The sequence below is a fragment of the Protomyctophum bolini genome (genome assembly GCF_963924005.1).
Source record: "Protomyctophum bolini genome assembly, chromosome: 18".
Taxonomy (NCBI): Eukaryota; Metazoa; Chordata; class Actinopteri; order Myctophiformes; family Myctophidae; genus Protomyctophum; species Protomyctophum bolini.
In genome coordinates this window covers 36,169,764-36,181,865 of record NC_137879.1, presented here as the reverse complement: position 1 = coordinate 36,181,865, position 12,102 = coordinate 36,169,764, and the positions used below count along the sequence as shown (strand labels likewise).

Here is a 12,102-nt window from a genome sequence, read left to right as displayed (position 1 = left end):
ACAAACACAGCAGGTGCCTGGATGAGCCAGACTGTTTGCTAATAGCTTCCATGGACATACACTATGCACACACCTAGAAGTACTTTGCTGGGTGTTTTAATTGTGACGTATATTTGTATTATATTGTCTTGTAATACAAAATGATTTTCCCTTGTGGATAATAAACACATCTAATCTAATGATCTAATCTAGACAGATGTGAAGGCTCTGGGGGAAATGCAGGCAAAGAGTTGTGGTTATTGAGTGAGACTGGTCATAACCACTATACTGTCAACATTAACAATGACAGATAGGCTATTTGCAACAACAACAAAAAAATGTTAATGTGTTAAAAAGCTATTTACGGTAACCACTTTTAACCCTATTTGCAAGCTCACATGTCTGCAGTCTGGCATTGTCTGGCAGTGGTTTGGCTCAAAATTGTGTACGTTTTGATTATTTAAAATGGAGGACCCTGATGTAAACAAGTCTTAGTGCTTTTTCTGGTTTCATCCATGCAGTTTTTGTATGGGCCTGTACCAATCAATCAATCAATCAATCAATCAATCAATCAATCAATCAATGTGTGTGTGCGTGTGTGTATGTATGTGTGCGTGCGTGTGTGTGTTTGGGTGTGTGTGTGTGTGTGTGTGTGTGTGTGTGTGTGTGTGTGTGTGTGTGTGTGAGGGGGGGGGGGGGGGGGGGGGTTGTCCCACTCCTAGCCCTGGTCCAGTGCAGCCAATGGGGGGCATGTGCGTCGATTGTTGTTGTGCTACGTCATATGGAAGCGACTCGTGGTACAACAAGCCAGGACCCTGGTTAGTTGGCGGGTTGAACCATCTAAGGGTTGAACATGAAAACATTTTCTCCGTATTTTCTCCTCCAAAACTTCTAAAAAAGGTCTCAAACAAACTGCAAAAGTGTCAATATTAATACCACCCATAGGGAGAACATGGAGAAAGAGGATTCTTCCGTCAACATTCCATCTACTTCGACATCTAAAGAGAACATGGAGGAAGAGGATACTTCCGTCAACATTCCATCTACTTCTACACCTAAAAAGAACGTCAAAGAGGATCGTGTCACCCCATCTACTTCCAAAGTCAACACGGAGGTTAGTACGAGTGTCTCGCAGTGGCCCGACCAGCAATGCAGTAACTGCAAAGCGGAGCTCAAGTACGACGCGGTGTACCGAGACGTCAACAGGGTGAGGATATCGACGCTCGTTGACATTCCGACCGCGGAGATACTGTTCCCCGACCTCTCGCCGTCCGACTTCATATGCATAGAGTGCGTTCGGGCGGTCAAGGCGAAAACCACCCTGACGGATAACGCCAAGAAGCGTACACTGCCAGGCCTGACATCAGCAGAGAGTACTTCTAATAACCGGAACACAGAGGGCTCTGCCGACAGTACACCTCCTACAGATGTAAGTCGTTACTTAAAAGTTATAACCCATCTCGTCTCCCTGGCTTTAGTTTCAATGATGTTTGTCCTAATTAACCTGTGTAACATTTGTGTTGCTTTGATGTTGTTTTATTATGCTGTTTGTGTTGATTGCATGCGTGTTTCATGTTCGAGTACAGCACTTTGGTTGACCTTCTGGTCTTTGTGAATGTGCTCTAGAAATAAAGTTTGATTTGATTTACACAGAAAGTGGAGGGCTCTGCCAACACATCAGCTTCTACACAGAAGGTTCCACATCCTAATGCCTTTAAAGTAAAGTTACTGGCTTCTGTCAATAGCAATACACCACCTGCTACTCCTAAGCAGAACACACCTTTACGCCTGGGGGTTCGGAATCCAAACGACACGCTACAGGGGCCTGTGCATTATGTTCTCGTTCCGAGGCTGGCTTCTTCTTCTGCTGCGCCCACTTCCAGTCAGAAGAAGAACAACACGCAGGGTTCCGTCGACGCGTCATCATCATCATCTACCTCTGCTCAGAACGCGCAGGAGGACGGTACCCTGCGTTGCATCGTTGTTCCGAGTGGGATGCTGGGGGATGCTACTCTCGCAAAGAAGATCCAGGCTTGTGCGACCGCCAATGCACGCTGTGTTCTTGTTCCACCAAAGTCGGGCAGCGCTGGAACGGCACCACCACCACCACCACCACCACCTACTCCTAAAGAGAACATGGAAGAGGGTTCTGTCAAGATACCACCTACTCCTACTGAACAGAACATGGAGGAGGGTTCTGCCAACATGCCACCCGCTCCCGAACAGAACTTGGTGGAGGGTTCCGCGGGGCGCTGCAGCAACTGCGATGCCATCATTCAGTCGGACAAGACGAAGAAGCACCTCAACAGGAGATCCATACGGTCGTTCTTTCAGCGATCCGACAAGCACTCTCCGAGAATGGTGTTCCCTCATCTGTCGCCGTCGGACTTCATATGCACGGAGTGCACGAAGGTAATGTGGGGGAAAACAAAGCGCGGCGGAAAGGGTGGAAAGCGTGTGTGGGCCGACCCCGAGGCGGCTGCGCCCAAACCGAAAAGCATGAGGACGGACGCATCGACTCATGACTCATCCGATCTCTCAGGTTATTATTATTATTATGTTTCATATTGTTGTTGTTGTTGTTGTTGTTGTTGAGTGCAAGATAATACACGTGTTTCCACTGCAGTCCAGTAATGAAAATGAATGCATTATGCAGTTGGAGTTTACAAATAATAGACATTAATTTAAACAACTGGTGCTGTCACAATGTTGTGACATGTCTTTCTTTTTTTTAAATTAAAATACATTTATTATTTTACATTTTCATAAACAAGTGAAAATGGCAGAAAAATGGCAAAATCTACAAGCTCACACCAATGCCGTGAGCTGGTGGATCGGCTATTTTTGCTATCGGTTAATATAAGAAAATGTGTAGGGCTGAAGTGTGTTTTTTTTAAGCATTGATAATTTGACCAGATCTGCAGTAAAACAGCCATTTCTTCCACTCAGGGTGTCCGTCCACATCAAGCGTGCAACAATTCCATCTACAAACGGTACTGGCTCCGCAAGCAGCGCCACCACCGCAAGCAGTAAAAGCGCCTCAACCTCCACCACCTCCATCGCTTGGGGCTTGGCACACCACCCGGCAGAGCGTAGCTGATAAACTGTCCGTGGTGATGAACCATTTGAGATGTCGGAGATATCGATCGGCATTAAGAAAACTGATTACCATTAGCGGACCTACGAAAACGGCTTTCATCAAAGTGTGTCAAGAACTCGTTGGCAAAGAGGTACGTGAGGGCCGAGTACTGGCAAAATCATTGTATCATTGCGTGACTCCCATGATATGTGATGGTTTGACATACTTTCAGTGCCCAATATCCAATCCATATGTACAAATACCTATATAAATTATAGATTGTACTGCATGCAACCGTCAGCACTGGGAATATGTCAGTGTGCGGGGGAGAAAGAGGCGGGGGGGGGGGGGGGGGGGGAAGGCATGCAGCAAATGTCGTCGGACTCGGGACGCGAACCCGCGACACGCTGTCAGGCTGGATTACCGGCCGATCAGGCTGATCCACACAAGCCATGCGACTGAGAAAATGTAATTTTCACGTTGAAATGTCATAATGAACGTTGAAAATGTGTTGACGACGGTTGTTTAAAAAGAAATCTTGTTCACAGCGTAGAACCTTGCACAGAGACCCCGAGGGACCCTGCAGGAAGAAACTCACTCCTGAAAACCTGTCCTCGTTTTGTTGGGAGGAGACGAACGCGTGGGTCGAGGAAAAGGCACCCGCTACCATGACGTGCCTGCGAGCCATGTTCCCGCAGGCACAGAACATCAGATGTCATGTCATTCGAAATCACGACAGCGACGAACAGAGGTGTGTGTAACCCCTCCTAATGATTAATTTATTCGATATTTAGATTTGTATATGCACTTTGACCTATACACGAGTTCCACGTGAAGCTATATGTATTTCTTTTTTTTTGTCAAATATGTTTTTATTGAACAGATAAATTATTACGAACATTAATATGAAATACTTTTTTTATGAAACAAAATGAAAGAAAAAAAAAGACAAAAAAGATAAAGAAATCCCTTAACCCTCCCACCCATATAATACTGCTCAGTGACATTGCATACTATATAATAAGATGATAGAAAGCTCATGGAAAACATCTGAAAAGAAAATGGCGTACAGTCAACCATATCAATGGTATCCTGTCTATTAATCGTTTCTACTCAGGTAATGGACAAGGGGCAGCCAAATCTTATCAAACTGTCTCTCCCTGTTTCTCAGGAAATACCTTATTCTCTAAGCTATATGTATTTCAATGTCGTTCTTAAGGATGATAACCGAAGAGGAAGCTCAACACCTGGTGGAAAAGAGGATCGCGATGGTCGTGTCCGTGGCGCTGAACACCGCCAAGCAAATGAGCAATTCGTTCTTCCAGTCTGCGATCGGCCTCGAGATGTGGAGGCAAGGCTGTCCTCCCAAGATGTTCACCATCATGAACAACCTCGGCATCTCCCAGTGCAGGCAGGTTGCAAAGAGAAACGCAGACCGAATGCAAGGTGACCACGATAGGGAGGTTAAGCTGTGGAAAGGGGAGCTTGAGGTGAGTATACAAACATACAGCCATAGAGAGAAGCAGTGGTTCCCAAACGCTTTCATAATTTCAAGGATCGCTTTCATAATTTCAAGGACCCCCAGTTTGACATGCATATTACACAGACACCGTTTAATGGGATTTCTATCTCCCTTATTGTCAAATCGATGTCAATTTAACTCTGAGAGTGTCCATTTGTACACTCTCAGGGTTACAGACCCATAAGGGTCCATTTGGTTCCAAACTATCATTTAGCTGGGGGGACCCCCCTGGAACTCCCTCAAGGACCCTTGGGGGTCCCCGGACCCCACTTTGGGAACCACTGCCATAGAGATTTCTTGTTTTATTTTCTTATATAATCACGTTGTGTATTACGGTATTGTTTTCATTCATTCAACGCGTCCGTTTCGTCTTCACTACTTTTTTTTTTTAGAATGAACTACATGCACGAATACACAGGTACAAGCACAAGTACAAGGTGTCGGCCATGGAGAGAAATCCGGCTTATTCTCTCACTTGGGACTGCGTCAAGGTATTACTTAAAAGGACATGCACATATTTGTTCATATTAGAATACATTTTGAAGGCATTGTGTCCTAGCAATCGAACCTCGTGTCTTCTCGTAACAGATAACGCACCATGCCAAACAAGAACAAATGGAACAAAAAGGAAGGAACAACAAGGCGATGTGGGCATTTCGCTTTGCCCACCAGGACCGCATACCTTTCAGCCACCTAATGGGGCCTCCGATAAAGGCAGCCGAGGTGTCGCCGGCCACAATCCTCCCGTCCAAACAGGTACACATCCTTCTTATAGAACACATACACGTGACCACCAGCACATGGTGACAATACAACAGCTCTCTCTTAGTCTCTCTCTATATATATTTGTTTTGTTTTAGACATATGAGGCACTGCGGCAACAGATGAAGATAATTGTGATGCGCATAATCGTCGACAACCTCACAGCCCTCAAAGGACTCCGAGGAGAGGTCGTGAGGCACATTCCCCACAAGTACTCGGAGGAGATGAAGGAGAAGAGCACTGTTGTGAGTCCAACCGTACAACTACTGTAACTGAATTGTAAATACAATGATATAATGAGCCACGCTCAAGCACAGAGAATGTATGTATTTTTTTAGATGCGTGTTTGCATTTGTGTGGGGAAAACGTGTTGGAGGGCTGGACTGACGCTACCCACCAGTTAACTTGACAGGGTTGTCTTTAGAGCCTAGGGATGTGCATGACTGACCAAAGTCGATTCTACTGCTATTAATTAATGACGAATATTCCATTATTTACAACCACAGTTATTTGTTAAATTCTTTAACACGGACAGTACTATGTATGTGCATCCTTTTACATTGTTGAACTAAACAATTAAGAAAACACAAACGGTGAATTTATTCTGGTATTGTTGTATGAATGTGTTCTTGCATAGCCACGCCGTCGCCTACATGACAATGTTAATGCAGAAGATAATACATATTACACACTACACTGTGGTGAGTGGCACACAGAACCCAGGAGTCAGGACAACAGTTGGCCTATATCAAGGCTCCGGCTTTGAACAGTTCCCTCTCTCTACCCCTAGGTGGGGCGGTTGGTCCGTCAGTCTCGGGACCTTGTCTGCGGCAGAGAGGGGAATTTCAATAGCGATATTATAATATAATGCACAGTGTCTTTCTTTCAACGCTGCAATATAATATAATATACAGTGTCTTTCTTTCCGTAGACTCCACTGTTAATCGGTAGTTCTGTATTTCTACTCAGCCTCTGGGGAGTCCTCTGACTCTGCCGCCGATGGCTGTGTACTTGGGTAGCGATCCTGTCACTCCTTTTCCATACTCCGTATAATTCTGGTTATCCTCTTCTTTCCTTGGTATTTTTAGTTGCCGCGCTACAGGTTGCACGCGCGCTCCGTATAAGCCTGGGGGGAATAAGACAGAGGGGTCAGCATGATAACTCACAATAGTGGCACCAGAGTGACAGTGAGTGAATTATAGTGGTTTCTCGACTCACCGCCCTAGCAGTCTATAACGACGTGCGACCTCACCCCCCGGAGTGTAATCTCCTCTGAGGCAGAGAGAGAGCTCAGTTTTGTAGCACCGGCCTCCCCTGATGGGCGAATACCTGTGACGCGCATCCCAGCTGGTCCAACAACAGGTGACGAGGTATATGTACCTGGCTTCCAAAACCACTCCCAGTGGTTGGTGTGTTCCTCTCCTGTCTCTCTCTGCCTCTGCTGGCCTCCGGGGGTACTCTTACCTGGGCGGTGACACCACAACACATACTAGGGATCCTCTGAAATGTAAAAAAGAAAAAAAAACCAAACTAAACAAAAATCTATAGTATGTGTGTGGTGTGTAAGAAAATATCCGTAATGCCCCTGTGCTCTTTTACAGGTCAATCTTGGTGCCATCCCTGTGAACTCGAGCACGGCAGAAGCAGTTGCTGACATAATGGACAACCTCAGTGAATATGTTCCAACGGTGCTGGAGAAACCCCACCCGATATTGTACTGCGGAGACGGCCTGAACACAGACAGAGTGAAGCCCAGCCGTAGAGTCGGGCCGGACGGAGCAGCAGCGGAACAGACATTCGACGGGCTCGTGGCAGCCCCGACAGAGTTTCACAAGGAGTCCCTGTGTTACCAGGTGACTTACTATGGGCGTGCTATCCACACTTTTCCTGTTGCTGTGTGTGCTCCAGTTCCTGTTGATTTCATTGGATATCATTGGTCATCTGACCAGTTTCATTGGCTTCCATTGGATCAAATCGACAGGAACTGGAGCACACACAGCCCAGGAAAAGTGTGGAGCGTCGCAGTCCCGCCCCCTTTCATGACGACGCCAGGCCCATAGGAAATAATTCCCCAATGCATTTTCCCCGTAGACATTTCAAAAAGTATTTATTTAAATACCTTTTTAAGCGTCGTACGAAGCCAACTCGAGTCGTGACAAATCATGACAACAAACACAATATTTTGGACCAAACAAATGATTACAAAGAAGAAAAACAACAGAAGAAGTGTTTTTTTTCTTCTTTCTAATTATTTGTTCAGGCCCAAAACATTGTGTATATTGGCATAACTAAGCTAAACTAAATTGGGCAAAAGAAAGAAAAATAATTGGCTACTTTAAAACAAAACTAAAAAAAACGAATGTTCCGCTATGATTGTCAATTATACTTCTCTCTTGAATCACAGGACATGATGAAAATGCTGCTGAGTAAGACCAGTCTGAGGGCGCGAGGATCTCTGTCTCACATCAGAAAACTGTTTGAAATCAAGAAAAATCTCAACTACATCAAACTGAAATTCCAACATGTCTGGGATTTGGATTTCGTCACGGTAATATCCGAGTTGTGGATTGTTTTTTTATTTTCTTCAAATTCGCATATTGTTCTGTAATATAATTTAAAAAAAATTGTGTCCCACACAGTTCGTGACCTCCGCCTACATCACTTTATACGCTGCTACCGAGTGCAACCTTGACACTGTTGATCAGCAGCCGTCAGACTTCCCCACAGACGCTGAGGCCCAAATGGAGTGGCTTAGTGGACTCGCACACAGACTGGTGGACTTGGTGTGGATGCCACCACCTCAAGAAGACATAAATACTGCTGCTGCCACTGCAAGTCTCTCTGAAGTACAGAAGAGTGATTCCTGTTTCTGTGGAGAAGGTATAGGCAAATTAAGAGCATGCCTTAACGGAGAATTCCAGACTTTTTCTTACCTTAATCTGAAGCCATTATATCCTAGAACGAGTGGCACGGGTGAGCAATGTCATAACGTCATCCCGAGTCCAGCGCAGCTCTGAGCACGCGCGGTGGGGTTTTGCTGTAAATCGCTTATTTTGATCGATCACTCTCTCCACAGTGTTTGTGCTTCGTAAAGTCTTGCGAAACGAGATTCCAACCATGATTTCAAGTCCCCTTTGGGCTGCCGTGAGTCCACTACAGCAGCGCATTTGGGACAAACACTGGGAAGAGTATTTAGTCATTGTGAAAGACTATGTCTAAAACAAATAGACAAATACATTTCGAGCGATCAAAACAAGCGATTTACCGCAAAAAGCACATGCTCGGAGCTGCGGGGGACTTCAGATGGAGAAATGAACCACTCACTCGTTCTAGGTATAAGAACATCAGCTTAAAGGTAGAGTAAGTGATTTCACTCAAAAAACCTTAGGTTTCGTTTTTGGCTGTGGGACCTAAGCCTTCGTCCAATCAGGATAGAGAGTCAAAAACGAAACCTAAGGTTTTTTGACCCCCAGGGGTTAACTGGGGACAGGGAGGAACTCCTTATATGGTCAGCACACTCTATAGTAGAGAGGATTATCACAACAAAACAAAAAAAATTGAATTAAGTGAAATCACTTACTCTACCTTTAAAGTAGGAAAACGCCTAGTGCGGAATTCTCCTCTTAAGTTATTAAGACCCTCTTCCATGGCCTGTGTGCACGAAACATTTGACGCTGAATGCTATACACATACATCTGCCTTGCCTTAGTTATATGTCATGACATGTAAAATAGTTTGAATAGTATATTCAAATTGAATCTGTGTCTACCTTCACTCTAGAAAAACCAGGCGAACCATTGGTGCAGTGCTGCAGCAACGTTTGTGGAGGTGTGTGGTTCCATGAAGGTTGTGCTCCGATGGACACGACAGCCGACCCGAGCGTCACTCAGGATTGGTTCTGCAGCCCAGAGTGTCAAGGCGACGGCACCTACATATACTGTCACTGTAAAGAGCAACGAGGGGGACAGATGGTACAGTGTGCACTCATGGACCAGTGCAGGAGACACGAGTGGTACCACAAGGACTGTCTGAGTCCGTCGGAACAGGGCAATGCCGACTCTGAGGAGTGTAAGAAATGACTCGTATATACTTCCCCAATGTCCTGTAGTGTTGTTGTATCAAACTGCTAACCAGTTAAATCGTACAAATGTATCGTTGCTATCGGGCAGAAACCTTGGATGTCCAAAACTGTTCAGGAAATGGAACAAAACGGGTCAGAAACGGTGAAAATAGAATGTCTCTACATGCTCACGTTGTGAGCTTTTAAATACTTCCACTTCTTTTGCTTGAAACTCGTGTTTAAAAAAACATAACGTTTAAATGGAGAGATGCAAGGTTTCTGCCCGATAGCGACAATGTACTGACAATGTACTGTATTCCTAAGTATATTCCCTAATACTGTTTCTTTCCCCATTACAGCTACATGGTACTGCTCAGAGATGTGCTTCATTGCGTCCGACGCAGACGACCATTTGCTCAACTACACGAAGGCCGTTGTGTGGGAGGGGCTTTACAACATGGCAAGACGAGATGTTGTCAGAGAGGGTGACGGAGAAGGCATGACCGACTTCTGGAAAATGGACATGGTTCTGTTCTGGGCTAGAAAACACCTCAAGGATTTCACCACCTGCCATCGAATGCTGACCGGTAGGTCTTAGAAGATGTAATGTGTTGCTATGTGCATTCGGTCACTGCAATACCGTCCTTGGCATTAATCAAGTCCAAAAAATGTATTTCCGCGTAGATAACGCTGGCTGCGTGGCATTGCAGCAGTTCAAACGGGACACTATATGATTACAAATATCAATATCCATAGTAGCTAATGTTCGGGTCTGGACACTTTATTTCATATTTTGTAATATCCATAGACATTCTACACGGATATACCACTGCACACGTTTGTTTACAAACATTCTGATGTGGTCTATAGGGATTGAGGGATTCTACCCGGAGCACATTAGACAAGACATGAAGTGGAACCGTGTGGCAAACCTTGAAGGAAAACCTGGAGGCAACATCGGCTTGGACTTGATCAGTGAATTCATGAATCATGAAGTGAAAGGTCTGTTACTGAACTTGTGTTATTAGTTAATTAGTTTCACAGGATGCAAATGTATTCGTAATAAGAACGTTTTTTTTTTTTTGTACCACCGCAAGGTAACTGACACTTTAATTTCTGCAGTTGTCACACAAAACCACAGACAGAGCCACATATCTACAGATAGAAAGACACACGCACGCACACACACAGGCACGATATGTGTTTTAATTGGCCACAGGTGATACAGAGTAGACATCAAGTGGTTTGACTTTCAGGCACCACCGTGTTGGAAAACATCTAGTCCAGAATTCCAAAAATTGTCTCAAGAGTTTATAATTTCATGGGGCCGCCTCGTAACGACCAGCACGACAGCCCTTGGCCCTAATTTCATAACCTCTGGTTAATAAGATGTAATTCTGTTTTTTGTAGATACCCTGGGACACGTGAAAGGCATCTACAACAATGAAAAGATGGAGCTCTGTACCAAGATGGCGGGGATGCTCGGGAATGACGTGGATCGGCTCTTCGTCACCGGAACCGGCCGCACCCTCTGGCCCGCGGTGTCTCTGTCGTCGTCGTCCCTGCTGAAGAAAAGGATGAAGGGTGACATTGCTCGCTTTGTGGTAGAGTATAAGAAGGACCACCTCTTCAGGTACATTCCCGGGAGAGCACACCGGGGCTTTGAGAAGTTTACGTACCAGCAGAAAATCAAAACCCCCAAGAAGATGGGGAAGATGATGAGGACTCTCGCACGGGACATGGACCTAGAGCAGCCCTTCACAAACTTTTATCGCATTTGACCCCCATTTGACCACCTGACCACCTAGCTGACGCACGCACCCCCACCAACGCCCAGTCCCGTTGTATTTTTGGCCCAAAATGATACTAATTACTAGTCCTAGAGATTGTCCCATATACAAATGAAAACAAGTACTGCTATTCACCTCGCATTTAGTGCTGGGACTGTATTAATACCTAAAGTTGAGTTTATTTCTATAGCACGATTTCATACAATGTAAGCTCAATTTGCTTCATATTAAAAAGACATCTAAAGTAAATGATGGCGTGTATTTGAAAAGTGTTTTTAGCTCCACTAGCCGCTCTATGGATGGCTATAGGTCAGTCAGTCCCTCTATCCATTCACCACTTTTTTCCAAAACGACATGGGGTATCCACACTTTTCCTGGGCTGTGTGTGCGCCAGTTCCTGTCGATTTGATCCAATAAAAGCCAATGAAACTGGTCAGATGACCAATGATATCCAATGAAATCAACAGGAACTGGAGCACACACAGCCCAGGAAAAGTGTGGATAAATAATAGGGTGAGCAGTTCAGTCACACGAGAGAGACTCTCGTGTAGAGTAGTAGAACCGCTGCTAGATAGTCGAATCGAGTAGTAGAACCGCTGCTCCTTCGCCTGGAAATGAGCCAGCTTAGGTGGTTTAGGCCCGGGCATCTGGTTAGGATGCCTCTCGGGCGTCTCCCTAGGGAGGTCCAGACCAAGGCGCAGGTTTGAGGGATTACATCGACTCACTGGCCTTGGAACGTCTCGGGATCCCCCAGGAGGAAGTCGCTGTTGTTTTTCTATTGGACAGATCATAGACTAACATGTGAAAGCTATTATAAAACACTGTACAAGTGATGAAAACAGGGATTTAATTATAGCCTACTCATTGTGCTCATCATTTCAGACCTGGCTCAAACAAGGAGTTAAATTTG

At 45.2% G+C, this 12,102-nt stretch overlaps 1 protein-coding gene across 1 annotated transcript; it reads left to right on the top strand.

Moving 5' to 3' along the window:
* Positions 1-829: 829 nt before the first annotated feature.
* On the top strand, positions 830-11,549 carry LOC308332740 (uncharacterized protein). The gene is made up of 15 exons (XM_080788780.1): positions 830-1,408; positions 1,633-2,521; positions 2,929-3,209; positions 3,607-3,809; positions 4,278-4,548; positions 4,973-5,071; positions 5,169-5,336; positions 5,441-5,587; positions 6,944-7,195; positions 7,747-7,890; positions 7,982-8,222; positions 9,123-9,410; positions 9,762-9,989; positions 10,273-10,404; positions 10,813-11,549. Exons 1-15 carry the CDS (start codon positions 932-934, stop codon positions 11,181-11,183), a joined length of 4,191 nt encoding a protein of 1,396 aa, XP_080644906.1. The 5' UTR covers positions 830-931; the 3' UTR covers positions 11,184-11,549.
* Positions 11,550-12,102: the final 553 nt, after the last annotated feature.